At 36.6% G+C, this 22825-nt stretch overlaps 1 protein-coding gene across 3 annotated transcripts in view; it reads left to right on the forward strand.

Annotated features, from left to right (window-relative positions):
* TTC39C (tetratricopeptide repeat domain 39C) overlaps positions 1–22825 on the forward strand; it is a 109535-nt gene that overhangs the window by 48483 nt on the left and 38227 nt on the right. For all 3 annotated transcript variants that reach the window (XM_072604425.1, XM_072604426.1, XM_072604427.1), the window contains exons 5-6: positions 716–1064; positions 4281–4449. In XM_072604425.1, coding sequence (XP_072460526.1) covers positions 716–1064; positions 4281–4449 — 518 coding nt within the window. The remainder of the gene's footprint in view (positions 1–715; positions 1065–4280; positions 4450–22825) is intronic.

The raw sequence follows: 22825 nt of genomic DNA on the forward strand, positions 1-22825 counted from the left end.
AAGATATCCTCTTCCTTGAATTGGTGTTATGGAAGTGATAATGATAGTCAAACTCTTAAAAAGCCAAATTGTCTTTTTCTTTAATCTACTTGTAAAAATGTTATGAGGGAAGGGCCCATTCCAAAAGCACATCTCCAGGTGGTGTGATATATTATACACCTTTTGATTTTTTGTTGCCTTCTTGGTGGCCCATGTTTTGAGTTACACTCTGGTAAAGGATGTAGCAAAAAAAAATAGTCGGGGAACCTTGAAAATAATAGTAGGAGAAAAGCTTATTCCTAGGGCCCTCTTGTCACTGAACATCTTTTTTGGGTGGGAGCACGGTGTGTGACATACATATAGAGAATAGAGGTGTGTGAAAAGACACTAATATTGTAGACTGAAAAAAGCATCAAACCAATAACTTAGATTGTTTACCAACAATTTAAATGATCACATATGGAATTTTGACTATTTTAATATTTAAAGTGAAAAACTTTTGGTAGTCTTCATATGAAATTTGGAATCCACTGTTTTTTAATATTTAAAGTGAAAAACTTTGCATAGTCTTCATATGAAATTTAGAATCCATGCCATTTCCTTTTAAAAATTGGCCTGGTTTTCATGTTGGCTGTAAATATGCAATACTGAAAATTCTCATAACTGTTCTTATATTCAGAATATGGTAATTTATACTTTAAAATTTTTTTTCTTTTTTCTTTTTCTTATTTCTTAGCATACATAAAAGGTGGATGGATTCTTAGAAAAGCCTGGAAAATCTACAACAAATGCTATGTAGACATCAATGCATTACAGGAACTGTATCAGAAAAAGCTAACTGAAGAACCTTCAGATGCTGCAAATGATAATCATGTAGCTGTGGAAGGGGTATCAGAGGAATCTCTAAATAGACTGAAAGGGGCTGTTAGCTTTGGATATGGACTATTTCATCTTTGTATATCCATGGTGCCCCCAAACCTTCTCAAAATCATCAACCTGCTGGGTTTTCCTGGAGACCGACTGCAAGGCCTTTCTTCATTGATGTATGCAAGTGAAAGTAAGGACATGAAGGCTCCTTTAGCTACGTGAGTAGCTATATTGCAATGCTTTGGTAGATATTATAGTGTTGAAAGTAAGTAAACTACAATCAAAGATGAGACTTTAAAGGAAGCAGCAGGTAAAACAATCAGTTGTTTGACACAGTATAGTGCCTTATAAAACATCACATCTTTGGTGGCTTTTACTCTGTTGGAGGATGATGCTGTAATGGAGATTTTTAGGTAGACCATCTATTCTCTTAAAATTCTAATGAGAATTTTCATTGTACTTTAATCTAGTTAAGTGAAGGAATCGTAAGATCAGAGACTTTGAGTTGGAAAGATACCACCCCCCTAGAGGCCATCTAGAACTGCCTCTCGTTTTACAATTTCAAATGCTTTTTGGAGTTGTACAAATACTGTGTTTTTGAAATTATCTTTCCTGATTTGGGTTTGAAATTGTGGAAGTTCATTATAAATTTTTATATGTTCCTAAGAATTCTATACTCCCAGAGACTTTAAATGTTTGGAAATCTAGTTCTGTGTCACACTAATCAGTGAGCTAGCGTCATAAGTATGATTGACATTTTACACATCAGTCAAAGTCAGCCACATTACTTTGTCTTTCAGTGCAATAAGTGGAAACACAGGCGCTGGATAGGTGGAGAAGCTGTTTGTCTCCAGCTAGAACAAAGGGTTATTAGGCAAGTCCCTTAATTCCATGGTAGTCTCCAGTGACATCGCAGAAAGTTGTCTTTGGGAAATTAACTGACAATTGACATAAAATAATGATACAAGAGAACTTCTTTTTGGAGTTACACTTTACCCTTACCTGTTAAATAACTCAGATGAGGCAATGTGTCCAATGAAATCTTTAGGAATTATTGATTTAAGTACAATGCCTGGCACCTAGTAAGTGCTTAATAATGTTTGTTGACTGACTTACATATAAGAGAATTTGCTCTCTAATTCAAGATTCTTGTTTATTTACACGATGTAGTGGATAGGACTGGCCTTAAAGCCAGGAAGAGCCAAATCATTTATCCTTTCCATGTTCTATGCAACATGGTGTTACACTCTTAGATCTATACAATCTGAGACAATAAGTTGAGAGAAAGGGCTGGACCTGTGTTGGTAAAGGGAATTTCTCAACATGCCAGTGAAATCATCCCTATTTTGTAACCATTTTATAAAGTATCTACCAGTACAGCCCTGTGAAAATAATAGAAACCATAGACTTTCATTCACCCAATTTGAGTTGGAAGGAACCTTAGCAGTATTCTAGCCCAACCCATACCTGAGAGGATTCTTTACTGTTATTTCTTCTACAAGTGGTTTTCCTATCTCTGCATCAGAAACTCCAGTGAGGAGGAACCTACCACCTTGGAGGCAGTGCAGGCCATGTGGATAGCTTTAATGGTTTGGTTTTGGCTGACATCGAGGCAAATTTCTCTTTGTAACTTCTAACCATTGTTTCTGGTTCTTACCTCCAGGCTTAGCTAGGGAGAGTGTGGTCTCTTCTCCACTTGACAGCCCGTCAGATGCTTGAAAAGATCTATCATATCCCTCAAGCTTTTTCTTCTCTGGGTTAACATCCCCAGTTCTTTCACCTGATCCTTATGTGACATGAACTGAAGACCCTTCACCATCTCAGTTGCTCTCTTCTCCAGTGTGACAATGTCCTTCCTGAACTGGGTGACCAGAATTGAGCACAGTATTCCAGATGGGACCAGGTCAGGGCAGAACAGAGAGGCACCTTCTTATTCTTGGAAGCCAGGCAGCTCAGAATGGCACTTGCTCTTTTTGCTTGCCTCATTATTCATGTGGACCCTATTCATTTTGAAGCTTTAATGAACTCATCCTGTCCCATATCTGAATAGTCTGCACTGATTGAATAAACAAGCTGATAGTGGAAAAACAATTGTCAGGGAGATCCTTGTTCTTAAGAAAACAGACTAAACCTTCTAGAATTTTGTGGAAAGTAGAAAGATCACTGAACTTGGAATGAGAAGACTTGAATCAAGTCTCAACCTCGTCATTGAACTACCTGTATGACCATTAGCCTCTCTGTGCCTCAGTTTCTCTATTGGTTCAGTGGGGACACTAATACTTGCACTACTTTTCCCTCATTATTGTTGTGAGGAAAGTGTTTTACATATTGTAAGGTGCTATAGCAATGTGACCAATTATTGGCCATGCTCATTTACCTATGGTTCTCATGTCAGTTATTCATCATTTTTATTTGTTCATTCATACAGGTATTTTGTTAGATCACACTAAGCGATCATAATTCCTTCTAAGCCATAAAGAAACAGCTCTTTTAACGCATACTATACGTCATATTGACTTTATCAGTCTCAACTAATGATTTTACTGAATTTCTAAAAGCTGATTATGTTATAATCATCCATTCTAGCCAATAGCTAGATGTAATTTGTGATTTATGATTGACTTTTAGAATACTGAGGAAAAGGTTCTTTTTATTTTCAGATCATTTTGTCCACTTTAATCCAATCATTGTAATTAAGGCTGTAGCTTGTAATTTTCAATTATCATTGTCAAATTCTGAGGTGTGTATCACTAACCTTTGTGAGTTACATCTATTAACATCTATTATTGTTTGTATCAAAGTGTATTTGTTTATTATATCATAAGTATAATTAACTCTTTGTTGTGAAAAAGACTAACTATATACCCACTGGAAAAAGTGGAAAGGACATGGTAATTCACTTATTTAAAGGGGCTAAAAGTATGTAGGATTTCAGATTTAGAGTTGAAAAGGATCATATTATACAGATGTGGAAACTGAGGTCTCTGGTTGAAGGGTTAAGGTTTTTAATTTGTGTATTGATTTCATTTACATTGCACTTTTGCTTGCATTCAATTCACAAGTAAATAATTGTTTGAATTTTGACTAGCTGTTTGTTTGAGTTGACTCTCACCATCATTTTTAAATGACCCAGGAAATAGAAATGTTTCTGTTACCTTTTTTTAATTAGTCATCTAATTGCAAAGAATAGCCTGTTTTTTATCTTGTTCTTAACTTTTTAATTGAGATTTTCAAGAGTACTGACATAGTTAAAATATATCAAAAGATAGTCTTTTATCTCTAGAGGCTATACAAATCCAGATCTGGGTCAGAATGATGTTTAGAATGTTCTAATTGAAAGGTGTTTAGGGGTTACAAGATATGTCACCTTAAAAATAAAGGCTAAAAGATCAGTGAAATTGTTTATTCAACTTTGCTGTCCTAATTTTCTTTAGATTAGCTCTACTGTGGTATCACACTGTAGTTCGTCCTTTCTTTGCCTTGGATGGCAGCGATAACAAGGCAGGCTTGGATGAAGCCAAGGAGATCCTACTGAAGAAAGAAGCTGCTTATCCAAATTCTTCCCTGTTTATGTTCTTCAAGGGACGAATACAGAGATTAGAGGTACAATCTATCTGATATTTTTAAAAGAAAAATATTCATTGTTTTATATTAATTTCAATAAGGACATTAAAAACGGTGTCAACTTGAATTACATGCATTTTTATTGAAATTCCTACAGAATGTTCTTTTCATCATTGTCCGTGGGTAGGTTTTTCAGGTAATAATCCATATTCTACAAAATGAACCAGACATGAGTCTTGTTCTTTGTCCTCTTTTGGCCTTATTGTTAGTAAAGAAAATGGTAGGGGAGCGGAGACAAGATGGCGGAGTAGTAACACATACATACTTTAGCTCTTCCCCCACAGCCCATAAAATACCTGTAAAGAATGACTCTCAACAAATTCTAGAGCAGTAGAAGTCACAGAACAACAGACTGAAAGAGATTTCCAACCCAAGGAAATCTGGAAGGCCAATAGGAAAGGTCTGTTTCACTGGGCACAGAGTGGAGCACAGCCTAGCCTCAGCCGCATGACTCTGGGAGGAGCAGGACCAGAGCAGGCTTCAGGGACGAAATTCCTGGAAGCAGCAGCAGTTCACAGATCCCTCAAACCACAGGCACCAAAGATCAGTGAGAGGGCTTTTTCAACCTGAATGAGAAGGGAGCAGAGTCCACCCCTGGCCCTGGCCCAAGGTGGCGGTGGAAGCTGGGCAGCAGAGGCTTCTGGAGGCAGGCAGCAGCCGGTGTCCATCGTTCCATTGTTGGAGCACTGAGCATAAAGTCCCTGGGGGGGATTGAGCAGCTGATCTGAATTTCAGCCCTGAGCATGTCCTGGGGTGAGGAGGAGCACTAGGACCCTCCTCTTGACAAAGGATTCAGAAGTCAAGTAACTGGCAGAAAAAATGCCCAAAAAGGGGAAAAAATAAGACCATAGAAGGTTACTTTCTTGGTGAACAGGTATTTCCTTCCATCAAAGCATACTGTCAGAGGAAGTCAAGGTTTCTGCATCCAGTACCTCCAAAATGAATATACAATAGGCTCAGGCCATGGAAGGGCTTGAAAAGCGAGTCAGCAGCTTGCTAAAGGAGACCCAAAAAATGCTGAGGAAAATAACACCTTTAAAAATAGGCTAACTCAATTGGGGAAAGAGATCCAAAAAAATCAATGAGGAGAAGAAGACTTTACAAAGCAGAATTAGCCAAATGGAGGAGAAGGTTCAAAAGCTTACTGAACAAAATAGTTCTTTGAAAGAGAGAATTGAGATCAGGGAACTGAATGACTGTGAGATAAACTAAGCAGTTAAAAAACAAAACCAAAAGTTTGAAAAAATAGAAGATAATGTGAAACATCTCATTGGAAAAACAGTTGACCTGGAAAATAGATCCAGGAGAGACAATTTAAAAATTATGGGACTACCTGAAAGCCATGATCAAAAAAAGAGCCTAGACATTATCTTTCATGAAATTATCAAGGAAAACTGCCCTGATATTCTAGAACCAGAGGGCAAAATAAATATTGAAAGAATCCACCGATTACCTCCTAAAAGAGACCTGAAAAGAGAAACTCCTAGGAATATTGTGGCCAAATTTCAGAGCTTCTGGGTCAAGGAGAAAATATTGCAAGCAGCTAGAAAGAAACAATTTGAGTATTGTGGAAATACAATCAGGATAACACAGGATCCTGGTAGCTTCTACATTAAGGGATCGAAGGACTTGGAATAGGATATTCCAGAAGTCAAAGGAACTGGGATTAAAACCAAGAATCACCTACCCAGCAAAACTTAGTATAATACTCAGGGGAAAAAATGGTCATTCAGTGATATAGAGAACTTTCAAACATTCTTGATGAAAAGACCAGAACTGAAGAGAAAATTTGACTTTCAAACATAAGAATCAAGAGAAGCATGAAAAGGTAAACAGGAAAGAAAAACCATAAAGGACTTTCTAAAGCTCAACTGTTTACATTCCTACATAGAAAGATAATATGTGTAACTCTTGAGACTTTTCTCAGTATTTGGGTAGGTGGAGGGATTATACACACACACACACATGCACACACACATGCAAACACACAAATATAGACAGAGAACACGGACTGAGTTGAATCAGAAGGAATGATATCTATAAAAAATAAAATTAAGGCGTGGGACAGGAATATATTGGGAGGAGAAAGGGAGAAATGGAATGGGACAAACTATCACTCATGAAAGAGAGAAGAAAAATCTTTTTCTTTTTTTTCCTGAATCCATATGACCAGTTTTTATTTAGTAGCAGCATAATAGTCAATGTTATCAAGGGTTAAAAAAAGGCAAACATAAATTATTCAGACTAAACTATGTAATATTTTGTACATATTAGTCAACTCTGGGCCTTGGTGATACAAGTAATGTATAAAGAAACAATCTGTATGCAAGGATCTTATATTCCAATGGAGGAGACAATACATACATAGATAAAATATAAACACAAAATGAATAACTACAAATATATATGAGGTAGTGAAATACAGAGTAGTTTGAGAGGGAGAGCCTTTGTTATTTTTCTAATATTTGTAGGTGTTGTCAAATTTATTTATAATAGACATAGTAACTTTATGATACTGTAGATCAGTAGATTCTTAATAGTATTATAACTATCATGTTGTGGCCCATGGAATGTTTTAATGTTAAAAAGATTAAGAAGTACTGCTCATAATGTTGTGCCAAACAGAAAACTTTGTATTCCTTTATTTGGACTTTTTTTCTCAAATATTATTACTATTAGATGGGTATTCTTTTATTTTAATGGAGTATTGCATTCCAAAGCATGATTCGTTATTATTGTCATTATAGAGTATCTTGGGGACAATGTATTTTCCAGAGTAGCATATCTCAGATTGTGTTGGGACATCTCTAGGGATGCTTTTCCTGCCAGATTATCCTTTCTGTGGTTAGGGTTCTCTCCAGGCCTCATTAAAAAATGTATGTATACATATTCTGAACTTAAATAAGATGTGCCTTTCTATATGCAAAGCAGATGAGAGTAAGAGGACTACATATTCAGTTGTGAATCTGTAGGAGGTACAATTTGCATCTCTTTTGCAGTCATACAACAAATCATACATGTTATTTTTCTTTTTTTTCTACTTTTTTTCCTTTTTCCTTTTTAACAGTTCATATCACATAAAACAATTCCAACTTTTCGTCAGGTGATACTTCTTTTAAAGCATTTACAATATAGACCACAAACGAATTTTTTTTTTAACATTAACTGAGACACACATAATAACTATGTATGCTAACTTCACAAGCCCTTGACCTAATTGTCTCCACACTATTACTAAGAATTAAAGGACCCTAACATATTGTTGTTGGTCTAAAGTCCTAAGCCTTATAGCTTAATTTTAGACTTAACCTTGGATGTTCCCCTACCAACAATCTATAATTTAATAGATCTGGTATTAAGCTTACAAACTTTTTGACTATAGGAAATTGCCACTAAGAGTAGGGACATTGCAGGGAACCAATATCTCCCCAAGTTCATGTCAATTCCAGGTAGGCATAGATTGTCAGCTTGCATTCAGTCAGGCTTAAAGTCTGCCAGGTGTCAGTGGAGAAATTGAGTCAGCCCAGGCTGAACAGCTGCTCTCCCAAGCTTCCTATGAGATGATTACCTTTTGCAGTTCATACCAGCATCTCACAGGCTTACTGGAGGCTCAGACCGCCTTTCTTGCTATCCATATCTGAGTTAGAAAAATCTTTTTTCAATGGAGGAGAAAAGGGAAGAGGTGAGAGGAGAAAAGGGAAGAGATGAGAGGGGAAAAGTGAAGCTTACTCTCATCACATATGGCTTAAGGAGGAAATAACATGCTCACTAAATTTGGTATGAAAATCTATCTTACACTACAGGAAAGTAGGGGAGAAGGGGACAAATGGGGTGAGGGGAATGATAGAAGGGAGGGCAAATGGGAGAAGGGAGTAATTAGAAATAAGGTCAAATGAGAGAATAGAATAAATGGGGAACAGGGTAGGATGGAGGGAAATATAGTTAATCTTATACAACATGGCTGTTATGGATATCTTGTGCAAAACAACACTTATACAGCCTGTATTGAATTGCTTGCCTTCTCAGTGGGGATGGGTGGGGAGGGAGGGAGAGAAGTTGGAATTCAAAGTATTAGGAATGAATGTTGAGAATTGATATTGCATATAACTTGGAAATAAGAAATAGAGATAATGGGGCATAGAACTCTATCTTGCCCTTCACGAAAAGAGAGAAGAGGGGGATAAGGGAAGGGAGGGGTGTGATAGAAGGGAAGGCACATTGAGGGAAGGGGTAATCAGAATGCAAAGTGTTATGGGGTGGGGAGGGGAGAGATGGGGAGAAAAATTGAAACTCAAAATTTTGTGGAAATGAATGTTGAAATCTAAAAATAAATAAATAAAACTATAGAAAAAAGAAAATGGCGGGAATATTCAATTATTTCCTTTTTAGATGAAGGAGGGATGATATAAGATAAGTGTATTTTAAGCTTAAGAGAGAGAGAAAATTTGTGATTTAGAAGTCACTTCTCACAGCCTCAGTTTCCTAACCCAATCAATCAACAAATATTTATTAAACCATTTTGTAATAATTCATTAATAATTTATTAAACAATTGTTTAAACAATTGGGCATTGTGCAAAAAAATGGAACAGTCCTTACTTGTGGAAAGCATATATTCTATCCAGGTCTCCCAGCTCCAGATCCAACACTGCACCATACACACATAAACAGATTCCCACTTCCAGAGTCCTACATCAAAAGCCTTGTTTTAGTTCTAGAGAGACAGCTTCTATTTTAAATTCTTTAGAAATTCAGTAGAACTTCTTATGGGCCTTATCTCCTTTGCCTACCTCTTTTTTTTTAAACCACTTATTGATGGCAAATGCTGCTGGTTCTACGAAGCCTTTTACTTCTTGAGAGTTTGGAAAATGACAAAAATACTAATTATAGAGTTGGATACATAAATAAAAAGGTATATTATCTAAATGCAGGTGGCTATTGATAAAGGAGATATGGGCTCACCCACAGTGTAATTGAGTTGTTGAGAGGTTTAGCATCGGTTACCTGCCATCCATCAGATTAATTTGCCACTCTAAAGTCCAGTAAAGGTTTCTAGCCAGCTATAGTCTTTCATGAGAGCTATGATGATTCACCATGTACTAAGAGCTTTATTTTACCTTCTTATTAGTTGCTTAATATGTGAAACTTCCCTAATATTGCTTTTCTTTTAGGGGTAAAATCATTTTGTTAACTACATGTATTCCCTACTTAATACAATTATTGTTCCTTCATAAATACCACATTAGGAAAAGATAATTTAAAGTGGCACTTAGTTCTATATAACACTGAACATCAAAAGAGCTATCTATTTTCACAGCAGCATTTTTCATAATTGCACAGAAAAAATCTGGAAGCAGTATGAATGTTCAGCAGTGGGGAAATGATTAAATAAATTATAGTACATTCATGCAGTGGAATATTATAGTTCCTTTAAGACAGACAAGTATGAAGAATATAAGGAAATATGGGAAGCTTTTATAAAATAAGACAAATTGAAAAAGCAGAATCCAAAGAACAGGGTTGATACTGATTAGGAACATATCAGAGAAAAAGTGGCTATGAATAAATGCACAAAAAAATCTTGTTCAGGACTAAACTGAAAAGTTATGACATTTTATAATTTGAATTTTATTTAAATGTAAATTGGTGCAAAGTTTAATCTGTTATATTTATGTTTATTATTCTATAATATATTTCTTAAAAACTGAATGTGACAGTAAGCAGACTCACTAAAATCAGTCAGACAAGAAACATTGATTAATTCCTACTATGTGCCAAGTCCGGGGCCAAGCACTGAGGATACAAAGAAAGACAAAGGACAGTTCCTAATCTTGAGGTGTTCAAAGTCCACTGGATAAGACAACATGCACACACAGATATGTACAAAGAGAACTAATCTTGCTGCATCTCAGATACTAGCTTACATTGTCATCAGACCATTTGATTTATGACTTGGGCCATTAGCCAACAGTCATTACATCAAGGTTCAATTATATTCAAATAGATCCATGATCACATTAATGTGGGTTTTCCTTCCTGCTGCAACCCATCATTTGACTGCTCATCCTATCAGACTCTGGTCCATGTCCTCCTATAACTTTGCCCCAGGATCTCTCTCCTCCTTACACAGGGCTTTCCTTGCATTCTTTTGATATTGTAAGACTACCAAGCAAGCATGCGTGCTGTCCATCAGTATTCTTCGTTCGCTATGAGACCAGCCCAGCCCAGCCTGTCTTTTCTTTTTTCTTTTTGCATTCATATTTCTTTGATTTCCTTTACACTAATTATTCTTTACAATTCCTTTTTTGTAATATATCACCTGCTCACACCCACAATGCCCTTTTGGTGATTTTCAATTTTAGTTCTTCAGAGACTACAGTATTTGATGACTTTACTGCCATTTAAATGCCCTTTGAAATAGGTTGATGTTAAGTGATAGTCTTTTTGTCCGTTTATGTTGAGTGAGAAGTTTGGCATATTAAAAGGATTTTGCTATTTTCAAAAGACAATCCATGTTTCATTTATTTTTGTTTATTCTGGTGTACAACCTCTATACGTTGTCCATTCACCCTCATCCCATCATCTGTACGATAGACTTTATACATTTACTTGGTGTTTTCTGTGTGGATAGTTAAGCCAAATTCCTTTGATTATGGATCTCTTTTAGGTTGTTCTTTAGTGTTCCACGTCTTGATGCAAATATCTTTAAACAAGAGCATCAAGATCTCATTATCTATAGAAAATTCTTCCTTGACTTAGACTGCCCTGGATCTTCTCTCCAACAATGTTAAACACCTTTGCTGCAAAACAATTCTTGAATTTTTTTCTTGGCAATGGCAATCAGAGTCCAGGATTGATTGGGCTTTGGTTACCTTCTCCCTTTTTCTCTTGTTTTCATCAGCAGTATTAAGTAATTAGTCTAAGGTTTATCCAGCAAATTTTTCAGAATCCTTTCCTCTAGAGTTTAGAGTTATCCATGTATTATAGCTGGAGGTATTATATTCTAAATATAATGGCTTTCAAAGTATTTTGTAAAGTCCAGTTACCCTCAGGACATGTCATATATAAATATGGGAATTTTTAACTGATTTCAACCTTTGAACCTTAACAACTATTTCATAGACCAAAGTTGGTCTAGTAGGTAGTAACCCCTTTTTCAGAATAAGTTCCAAGAGGGTTCTTTAAAAGAGATACTAAAAAAAAATAACCAACAACCACCAGAATGCTGGTAATACTGTTGCCCCTTTCAAGTAGGAATTTAATAAATGTCAATTATTCTTAGCTGTGAAGGTTAAAATAGTATTCTGTAGAGTGAAAAATAAAGGATTCTTTTGTCTAACTTAGCTGACCTACATAATATTAGCAATATTACATTGACTAGGAAAGAACTCTATATATTTATTTCCAGATTTCCTTGTGAGTAACTGAATAACTATAAAATAAGCATTTCTGTTTTGAGAGACTTTCCTCCTGTTTCTGGTTTCTGGTTATAACCAAATAATTTTGAGCTAACATTTCCTCTTTAAACTGCTTGATCTGGTTATGAATTTTGGTTCCAGTTGTAGGCCTAGTTCTCATTTTAAAACAAAATGAAATTTTCTACTTCTTGTTTCTACCAGGGACTGATAGCTGACAAGCAAGTGGACCCTGTTGTTGATATGGCTCTGAAAATAAATCAAAACATCACAGAAACTAATAGCTGTGGCTTAATTATAAAATCACGGCTCATGAGAGATATCTGAGGGTTTTCTGATAGTCATCATCGGACAGATTTTCATACTTGCTGGATTCATGCTCCATGTAATTAAATTAGTATTCTCTTCTCTTGCTATGATGCTATTTGCCAGATAGTGGAAATTAGCATTAGGTGTTCAAAGTTAGTTATTCAAAGTTCCAAAATGGCCTTTTATGAAGGGTTCCATAGAATGGATGTCCAATAACAGCATTATGACTTCTTTGAATGTGTGTTTATGTAACATCTAGCCCAGTAATCATTTATTACGTGTGCCCACTACTTGTCAGGAACTGTGCTAAGTGCTGAAGGTGCAATTAATCAAAAGAAAAACAGACCCTCTCCTCAAAGTTTGCATTCTGAGGGGGAGACAACATACAAAAGGAGAAAGGACATTGGCAAGAGGACGTCGGGGGTAACCGATGTAGGGACATCTTGTTCCTCAAAACCAGTCACAGTATAGATGCAGAGTGAAGTGAGCTAAGCATCCAGTTTCTGCCTTCTATAAAGGAAGGAATTGGGAAGAGTTTGGTATTCTGCCCCTCAGTCAGAGGTGGGAAGTGGCTGAGTTAGGTGATGTCAGTCAAGGCTTGAATTAACGGCGTGGTGATGAGTTTAAAAGTGATAAGCTTGTTATGGGAGAGGCATCTTGTTCTGTTTAATCAAAACGTGTGTGTGTGTGTGTGTACATATATACATATAGATAAATCTAGATATACATGTATAGATACATGTATATCTAGATATAGTATATACATATATATGCATACACATGCATACACATATACACATACACACACATCCGTAAAAGTGTTATCTGTTACGAGTTGCCTTAACTCAAGAAAAACAGATATGATTAAGAACATTTCCTACATAAATTCAAGTATTGTAAAGATACATTCAGCTTTTAGAAAAGACAATTTAGGGATAGGTGACACTATAGAACATAAATTTAAGAACTTCCCTATTTTACCCAGGTATTCATTTACAGACCACTGAATACTTGACAGACTAAGGCACAGAGGAACTTTCAGATAAACTGTGAGAACATACTCCTATTGTAAATCATTCCAAAATGAATATAAAGTATTGCCAGAACCTAAATGGGTTGGGGAAAAGTGTGGTTTGATTTGAACAGATTTTCAGGAGCACAATTCTGTTGATCATTAAGAACGTTTTATCTTTGCCTTAATAAGTCTGTGATCTGATTGTAGAGTGAAGACTGATTCAGAAATGATTCGACAACCACAATAGGTCATTTCATGTTAAAATAATTTTTATATTTTGATATGTTATTTAGTGCCTTCTATGTTGAACACCTAATTCTTTTCTTGAAAAAAGTATTCATTCTGCAGAGGGGTGAGGCTTCTGTGTACTCTGCAGGCCTTTGGTGTCTCTCATTCCTTACTCCTCAACTGTGTTTTCCAACATGTCTTTTGCTGTCATGATTTATGCTTACCTTTGAATTAAAGTGACTGAGAATCTAAGTATATGTAGCTTTAATTTCAAGACTCTTAATTGAATTATTTGCAGAAATTCTTTATATAATCATCCTTTAAGACAGACTCTAAAACGTAAATTACAATTCTTTTCATGGTCTTTTTGTAAATGCCATGACCAGTGCAACAGAAGACCCAAATACACCATTGAATTATGTTTAGTCTTTCAATGTATAGTAAAACCAACTCTACCAATTTCTTTGCCTCTCCAAGGAGAACCTGTGAACACTGTTTACATTTAACTGCTCTGTTCTAGCTCTTCTTCTTTTGATCTAATTTCTAGCATAAATGTTAATATATTTCAGTGGCTTATTTCCTCCTCTAGTCTAGCCATTTATTGATTATTAGACAACAATCTCACATTTATAATACCAAGTTGCTAAATTAATATTTATACAAGGTCTAAAAACTGTATGACTCTTAACACCCTTTGCCATTTTTTTGTTGTTCTACTACTATAATTATAGAAGTAGAAAATACAGAACTAAAGACCATTTTGCATTTTTCTTTATTTTATGCGTGGCTAGTGACCTACCTACTGGTGATGAAACCCTCTGTTCTTAGCTAGGCTGATCCTTAGAAAGGAGGTCCTTAGAAATTTGATATGATGTGACATGAGTGATATGAATAGTGATGGCTTATAAGAGCCAAGAGAAGGCAGCCACAATTTCTGACTAGAGTGGTCAACAAAGGCTTCAAATAGAATATGAGCTAAGTTTTGAGGGATGGGCAGCAAATATTTAGATAGGTAGAACATGGGAAAGGATACACTGATGAGACTAAGGGAAGGGGTGTTCGGGGATAGTAAGTAGACTGCCTTGGTTGCATTAAATTAGGGGAGTTGGAAAGGAATTTGGAGCTAGGTTATAAAAGATCTTGAATACTAAGCTAAGGAATTTAGATTGTATTCTATAGGTATTTGTGGGAGCATTGGAAAGCATTTAAGCTAGGGAGTGACATAACATAAGTGGTATTACAGGAAGACTCATCTGTTATTCCCTCACCCATCTTGTCTGTCAGTGGCCAAATCTTCTTGATTCCCACCTTTACAGCATTTTTTTGTATCTGCTCATTACAGCCATCCAAGTTCAGGATCATATCTTGAAATAATTACCTGTTTGGTCTCCCTGCTTCCAATCTTTCCCTTCTTAAAACATAAGCTTGACCATGTCACTCTTCTTTTCAAGTAACTTTAGAATAGTTATCTCTTACCTTTAGGATAAAAATATAAATCTAAAGTCATTCACAATTACACAGTATTTTCCTTCAAAAATTTGCTTCAGCCAAACTGGTTTCCATATTATTATCCATCCATGACATTCCATCTGTGCCTTTCTGCATTTTCACAGTGTGTCTCTCATGTCTCCCTCCTCACCTTTGCCTTTTGAAATCTCTAGTTTACAATTCTGCTAATTGTCGGTACTCCCTTTATCCCCTCCAACACCCTTTAGATAATTTTGTTTCATGTTCTGTCCTCCTCATCACCCCATTTCAACACACAAAATATAGGCATCTTAAGGAAGTGATTATTCAATTTCATTTTGTCTTGGAATCTCTAACACCACATTGGCACACAGTCCATGTCTGATATATGTTTGTTTAAGTTGGCAGTGAACATGACAAATTTAGATCAGCCTTTGATTTTTTAAAGAACTTTCTAGATTAAATGTGTTCCTTATAAACAGAATATTGTTTACTTTTGCATTTTTAAATCTATTTGGTGACTCTTGCATTTTACTGGTGAGTTTGGCCCATCTGCATTTAAAGTTAGATTTGTTAAATGTCTTTTCTTCAGAAGGAAATATGCACTTTCTTATTGTTATATGTAAAAACTTAATAGAATAACTCTAAACAAATTTTTCCTACTTAACATTGATATCTGAGTTATTTTAACTTAATCTTTATCAAAACTAGAGCATTACGTTGAGATTTTCCTGTCCTCCTCCTTCTCTCATTTTCCCCTGTGCTCTGACATACTTTTTGTTAGAAGCTGACTAACAGTTTTGTTTGTTTTAAACTTATCTTTTTGGCTGGAAAGCCTGTTTGTTGTTTCATGACCACCTTGAAATGAATGTTTCTGCATGTTTGCTTCTCAGATTTGCCTTTTTTATTTTCATGAAGCATCACCAAGTTTTGCTAGGTAGATCGTTATGGACCACAGTTCACAGAACATGCTTGTTGTTCGTCCTTTGTTCTTGAAGAAGACCATTGACATCCCAAAGGTGACGTCTTGACTTGCCCATGAACTGGATGTGACTGAGGCAGAGCTCTGAAAAACTATCAGCCTCACTGTCTCTTCCAGTCATCGGGGTCCAGGGGCAAGAAAAAAGTCGAGATGATTGATGCAGTGAGTGACCTTGACCTTTCTAAATGAAGGTCTTTCTAGGTCTCAGTTTGTCTTAAGCCATGCCTATACAATGACTAAGGGTAGGTGAGAATTGAGACAAAAGATGGCCCAATTTACCATCCAAAGATACCAGTCTGGGAGGGGAAGACTCTCGGAGTTTCTGACCAGAACAGAAAACAATTATTATTTGCATTCATTCTAAACCATAAGAAGCTGAACAATGAGCCACCAAGGCTTGGACTAGACCTGTTATTGACCATTCATTGTGAGCTAGGGTGATTTCAGACAGTCTACATCATTTATTAAGAGGCTGTGTGTGCAAGGTGTTGTTCTAGGTACTGAATTTCTATAATCCCCTTTTCATCCTTGAAAATCCATGGTGATAATAGTTATTCTTCGGTAAGTGCTTTTTGCACTACTTCTGGAAGCTTAAGAGTTGAAAGGAAGGTAACATGGTATAATGGGAAAAACACGGGATTTGAAGTCAGAGGACCTAGGTTCAAATCCTAAATTCCTTAACAACTCCAGCCTTTGGTTTCCTTATCCATAAAATTAAGAATTGGATTGATTGCCTTAGAGCTCTATTTCAGCTTTAAATCTGTGATAAAGATACATTTTAATGAGGATTTGTATGAGTATTTTCAATCTTAGTTTCTTCCTTGTTACTGGTCTTCTTATTCTTTCTCTTTGTATTCCACCAGTCTTTATCAATACTAGAAATTTTTCTTTGTCAGTTTCCCGGAGGGAAGGTATCCAGATTATTTGTTTTTCTAAGATCTCTGAGATATCATTAATTCTACTGATGCACTATGATCGTTCAGTCAGTCATTCAGTCAATAAACATTTATTAAGTGCCTCCTGTGTTCCAGGCACTCACTGAGCAAAGTGTTAAAAGATACAAAAAAGATGAGTCTTTCCTCTCACAGAGCTCATAGTCTAGTGATGTTTGGATGTTTTCCAATAGTTTAGATAATTTAGTGTTGGATTTTTTGTGAGTTTGTGGTTGTAATATTTCCAAATGTCCTGCATTGTGTGCACTTCTCTTGTTAGTTTTAAGCCTACTGTTCATTGCTTTTGGACTTTTTTTGAGATTTTCTATTGTGTTCGCCATGTTGGTCATTATCCTCACTGCTTCTTCACATTCATTTTTCTCCGTCTTTTAATTTTTGCTTAACTTTCTCATGTGATTTTTAAGCTTCCTTCCAACTCTTATTTGGTCTCATGAATTTCTTCTTAGCATCATCATTTCCAATTTTTTTTTCTTTAAATGTGGTGGCTATTCATTCAAGGACTTCTTTAAAGAAATAGTTTCTTTTTCTGTCTCTTTCACTTCATAGGATTTTCTACTGATTGAGTTGCTATACAGTTTTTAAATTGTATTAGCACTCATCTTTGCTTCACTGTTCTTTGATTTTGTTTGGTTTTTATTTTCTTGTTTGATTTTTAATCTGTTTCTCTTGCTTTTGATGCTTCTTTGTTGTTTTTTCTTGGTGGGGTGTAGGGGGAGCCTGACACTTTTCAGTCTAATCACTACAACATTTTGTATCAGGCTTCTCTCCCAAACTGTTATGTAGTTCAAACAATAATGGATGGGATGTGAAGATTGTAAAGTACTATAAAAATACAAGTAATTGTTACAGTAGTAGTTGTTATGGATGACCTTGAACAGTGCTGTTTTATTGACAGGGTAGGTGCAGATGCCAAAGAATTGCCAGAAAAGAGCAAACAAATGAAACCCCCAAGGTATTATGGAGATCATATGGCAAGGAAATAAAAGCAATAAGGACTTTGTGGATTGTGCTTGTGCCTTGTCTAAAGTGAAACACAAATGTTGTAAAGCTTGAGATGCTGTTTTGGTACAACTATAAGCTAAATATTTGAACTCACATTTTTTACTAGCAGCAGAATAAATTAGGAGCTCGAAGAGTGGTGCTGTCTGGAATTTCAGGATTTTGTTCGGTCACTTTTCAGTCATGTCTGACTCTTTATGACCCCACTTGGGGTTTTCTTGGTAAAGATACTGGAGTGGTTTGCCATTTCCTCCTCCAGATCATTTTACAGATGAGGAAACTGAGGCAAACAGGGTTAGGTGGCTTGCCCAGGGTCACACAGCTAGTAAGTGTCTGAGGCCAGATTTGAACTCAGGAAGATGAGTCTTCTTGGCTCCAGGTTGGGCACTCTATACACTGCGGTACCACCTGATTACCCATCAGCATGGTGATTGGCAATTCTGTCTGCCTAACGAATTTTTATCACTTTTTCTCTCTCCTCATACTTCTTGACCACTCTGGAAAGTGGCAGTCAAGACATTCGATGCTGTCTGGATGCTTCTTAGTCTCCTTGACTAGACCACTCATCCATGTCTCACCCTCTAGTTGCAAGTGACTTCTAAGGTTCTGTCCTGAGTGGTCTTCTTTTTTCTCTTTGTTCTCCATTACCAGGTTCTCTCATCAACTCCCATAGTTTGAGTACTGTCATCTCCATTCTGGTGATTTCCTGGATCCAGCCATTTTCTTTCTCTTGAATTCTTAGTTCCATGTCACCAGCTACCTATCTGATGTCTCCAAAAGTATGTCTTAAGAGTACCTCAAACTTAGCACATTGGAAATGGGACTCATTATCTTTCCATTTACATCGACTCTATCTCTGAACTCCCCCTTCTTTGTTAAGGATACCACCATCCTTCTAGGTACCCAAGTTCCCAATGTGAGAGTCATCTACAATTTCCATATGTGAAATCCACTTGACAGGTTGTGTCAGTCAACCTTCCTAACATCTACTGTGTCTATCAATCCATAAACAAGCATTTATTAACTGCCTACTACATGACAGGTAACATGGTAGTACCAAGGAAAGATAAAAACATAGATGTAACATTCTGCTCTGTTGGGAAAGTAAGCATATACAAGATATAAGTAAATACAAAGGATATACAAACTAAATACAAAATATTTCCTGGGAAGGTACTGTTAGCTAAGCAGATCAGGAAAGGTCTCAGATAGGAGGTGGCCCTGGAGCTGAGCTTTGAAGGGAGACAGAGATTTTAAATGAAGACAAGGAATTATTTAATTCATTGCAGTCAAAAGAGACTGCTTTTCACTCACACCACCTCCACCCCTGTTCTGGCTCTTCCCACCTCTCAACTAGAATATGGCAAGAGCTCCTAGTTCACCTCCCTGGCTCCATTTTCTCCCCTTATCAAACCATCTTCTGTATAGCTATCAAATCAATATTCTTAAAGCACAGGTCTGACCGTGTCACTTCTTTGTTCAAGAACCCTGAGGTGATTCTTTGCTGTCTCTAGGGTAAAATACTTGGGCAACTAGGTGGTGCAGTGGATAGAGCACCAGTGCAGGAGGCAGGAGAACCTGAGTTCAAATCTCACCTCAGACACTTGATGCTCACTAGTTGTGTGACCTTGGGCAAATTACTTAACCTGAATTGCCTCATCCTGGGTCATCTCCAGTCATCCTGATGAATATTTGGTCACTGGATTCAGATGGTTCTGGAGGAGAAGTAAGGCTGGTGACTTGCACTGCCCTCCCTCGCTCAAAACAAAGTCAAGTGCAAGTCATGTCATTATTTCTCTGATGGCATGGTCTTCTTTGGCAACGAAAGATGAACACATAGGATAAAATACATACCCCTCCATTTGTCATTTTAAGTCCTTCACAGTCTTTCTCCAACCAACCTTTCTTTCTCATTGATTTCACATTATTCTCCTCACTCTCATGCATTCTCCATTACAACCAGAAGAGATTATTTGCTGTTTTTGATGCATGACATTCCATTTTCCACCTCTGCATCTTTGCTCAGGCTATCTCCCTTCCCTGGAATGCACCACTTTCTCACCTTTTCTCTTGGAAAAATCCCTCACTTCTTTCAGCTCTCGGCTCAGTTGACAGATACCTCCTCTATAAATCATTTCCTGAGCTTCCCCTAGTTGTTAGTTTTCTTCCCTACAAAATTACTTCAAATGTATTTTGTGTCTATATCTTATATTTAGTTATCTGTGTATATGTTGTTTCTCCCAAGTAGGAAAAATTGAAGACCTCAAGGGCAAGAATTGTTTTATTTTTGTCCTTGTCTTCTTGTCCCCTAACACAGTGCCTCACTTACAGTAGATACTTATATAAATGCTTGCTGAATGAATATAAAGGAGTATTATTGCTCATCATTTCAAAGTTGTTTGGGTATGAGCTTACTCTAAATCAGGGGTGGGGAACCTATCGTCTTAAAGCCACAAGTGGCCTTCATGTGTGGCCCTTTGACTGAATCCAAACTTCACAGAACAAATCCTCCCTTAATAAAAAGATTTGTTCTGTGAAGTTTGGATTCAGTCAAAGGGCTGCACTTGAGGACCTAGAGAGCCATATGTGACCTCAGGGCTGAGGCTCTAAATTCTACAGATTCTTCATTATCAGGAGATAATGACATGGGTTGTGTTGGTCCATTCATTTTCCCTGCTACTAGGGAGGCTGGATCTCTTGGGCTTGGGAATTCTGACATCAGTAGGGCTAAAGTTGCTTCCGTTGAGTCTAGTATTAATATGGTGAGCCCCCAGGAGCAGAGAGCCACCAAGCTAACCAAGCTGGGGCAGACCATTTCAGGTCAAAGCTTCTGGGCTGATCAGCAGTGGGATTGGGCCCATTATTGGCCACTCCACTTTCAAACTGGATGAGATTTGGAGACACCATCTCCAAAAACAGCTGGTTATGCTTTTCACTTGACAGCAGACTAAAACACTATTTGAACACAATTCCACAAACAGCCAGGATTAGAAAAGACAGCTTAAATATTATTATGAGATGGATGCCTGCAAGATAGAACAACTTTCTCAGGAGGGTTTTGTTGTAATAACATGTCATTCTGAATAGCACTGCTCTAGAGGTTGAATCACCCAGGAGCATGGTAAAAATATTAACTTATCTCAGAGGGAGCTTTGTACCTGGTCAGCAGTCAAATAGCTTGATGTGTAAGCCTATGGTTTGGAAATGTTGTCATTTGTCCTTTCTTGAAGAGGACCAGTGACATCACGAGGGCGGTATCACATTGAAATGATCTTTCACTGAAGGTGCAGAAAGGTTATAGAACTAATTGGAAGAAATTATTTTGATTATTAATTCCTTAGATTTTATTCTAGAAGCAACAAGAAAATGTTTAACACCATTATAAGCTCTAGGACAGTGACAGAAATTTTGTGTTGTGTGAACCTGCAGAATCAGCATGTGTAAAAACTGTTATCCATACTTATTCTGCTTAAATCTAGGGGAGTCTAATTTACTGGTATCTACACACTGGCCAACAACCATGAAGGCGACTGATTTTTATCAGAATTTTAGAATGTGTTCAAAAGATAGGCTTCATAAATGAATTTTAAGGAAAGTATCACACAATTTTCCTGTACCATCATGTTTGGTTTGGTTTTTTTTTTAAGTTTTCATGAATTGGTTTTTCGTTGGCTTTTGCTAGTCAATTTTTATCTTGAACCACCAACGCCTCTTGTCAGGAAATATATATGATTCAGTTAACTGCATTGGCTCGTAAAAATACTTTGCCTTTTCTTGAATATTAGACCAAATCTGAGGATACATTCTAGTCTTTTCTCTTTTTGTCCCCAACCACAATTCACATGGAATTTGACATAGTTTCTCTTATTTAAATGGTATATTACTCAAAACAATAATAACTATTATGACTGGCATTTATATATCACTTAAAGGTTTGCAAAGCACTTTATACATGTTATCTCATTTTAATCTTATAGCAACCTTGGGAGTTTAGGTGCTATTATTATCCCCATTTTATAGATAAGAAAACTGAGGCAGAGGTTAAGGGACTTGCCCAGGGTCACACAGCTGTTGTCTGAAACTGGATTTGAACTGGATGTCCCAGTAGTTGTATCCATTGTAACACCTAGATGGCCACTCCCAACCCCAAATAATAGCCTGTTGTTCTCCTAACTCTTTATTTTTGCTCATGCTGTTTTCTGTGTTTTAACACCTTCCCCCTTGACTGCTACCTCACCTGCTCAATTCTTACCTGTTTTTTAAAAACCAACTCATATGCTTCCATGTACATAAAGCCTTCCTTGTTTCCCTCTGGAAGTAATGTTGCCTTCCCTCTTGGACCTCATATGTAATAATTTATTTTTCACCTTTCTAACATATCATTATATATTACATATAATATTGTATATTATATTTACATGTGTTGTATCTCCAACAAGGGCCTCATATCTACCCCAGCACTTAACATAGTGCTTTATGTAAAATACAATTTGATGAACACATGGTGCATTGCATTTATTTCATATGGTGCTGCTCCACAGTTTTAGATCATACAATGTCTCCAAAGAATTTTAATAGCTGAGCTCTGATAGCAGATGGATTAATATCATATTTGACCTATTAGTATTTTACTGTGTTGATCTTTTCAAGTCACATAAGGATGTATATCTTTTCTCTTAAGCGTCTTATCTTTTCCTTTGAATCTGAGTGTTTTTAGATAGGTTAGATAATTAAATGATTTTTTTGCCGCTGTTCTACGTTGTGTGCAGTTGTTTGTTTTTTTGGGGTTTTTTTTGCAGTTGTAAGGTAGAAGAGAGGGAAATGTGAATTGCATTGTGATTAAAGAAAATATACTCATGTGAAAATGTAGGAATGAGAATGGGACTCATTTGAGGGGAAGATAAACAGAGGTAGAAACAGGAAAGATACTGTCATTGGAGTGTACTCAGACCCACCCTCTGGACAGAAAGAAGAAATGGATGAAGACT

Source organism: Notamacropus eugenii, chromosome 4, assembly GCF_028372415.1.
Source record: "Notamacropus eugenii isolate mMacEug1 chromosome 4, mMacEug1.pri_v2, whole genome shotgun sequence".
Taxonomy (NCBI): domain Eukaryota; kingdom Metazoa; phylum Chordata; class Mammalia; order Diprotodontia; family Macropodidae; genus Notamacropus; species Notamacropus eugenii.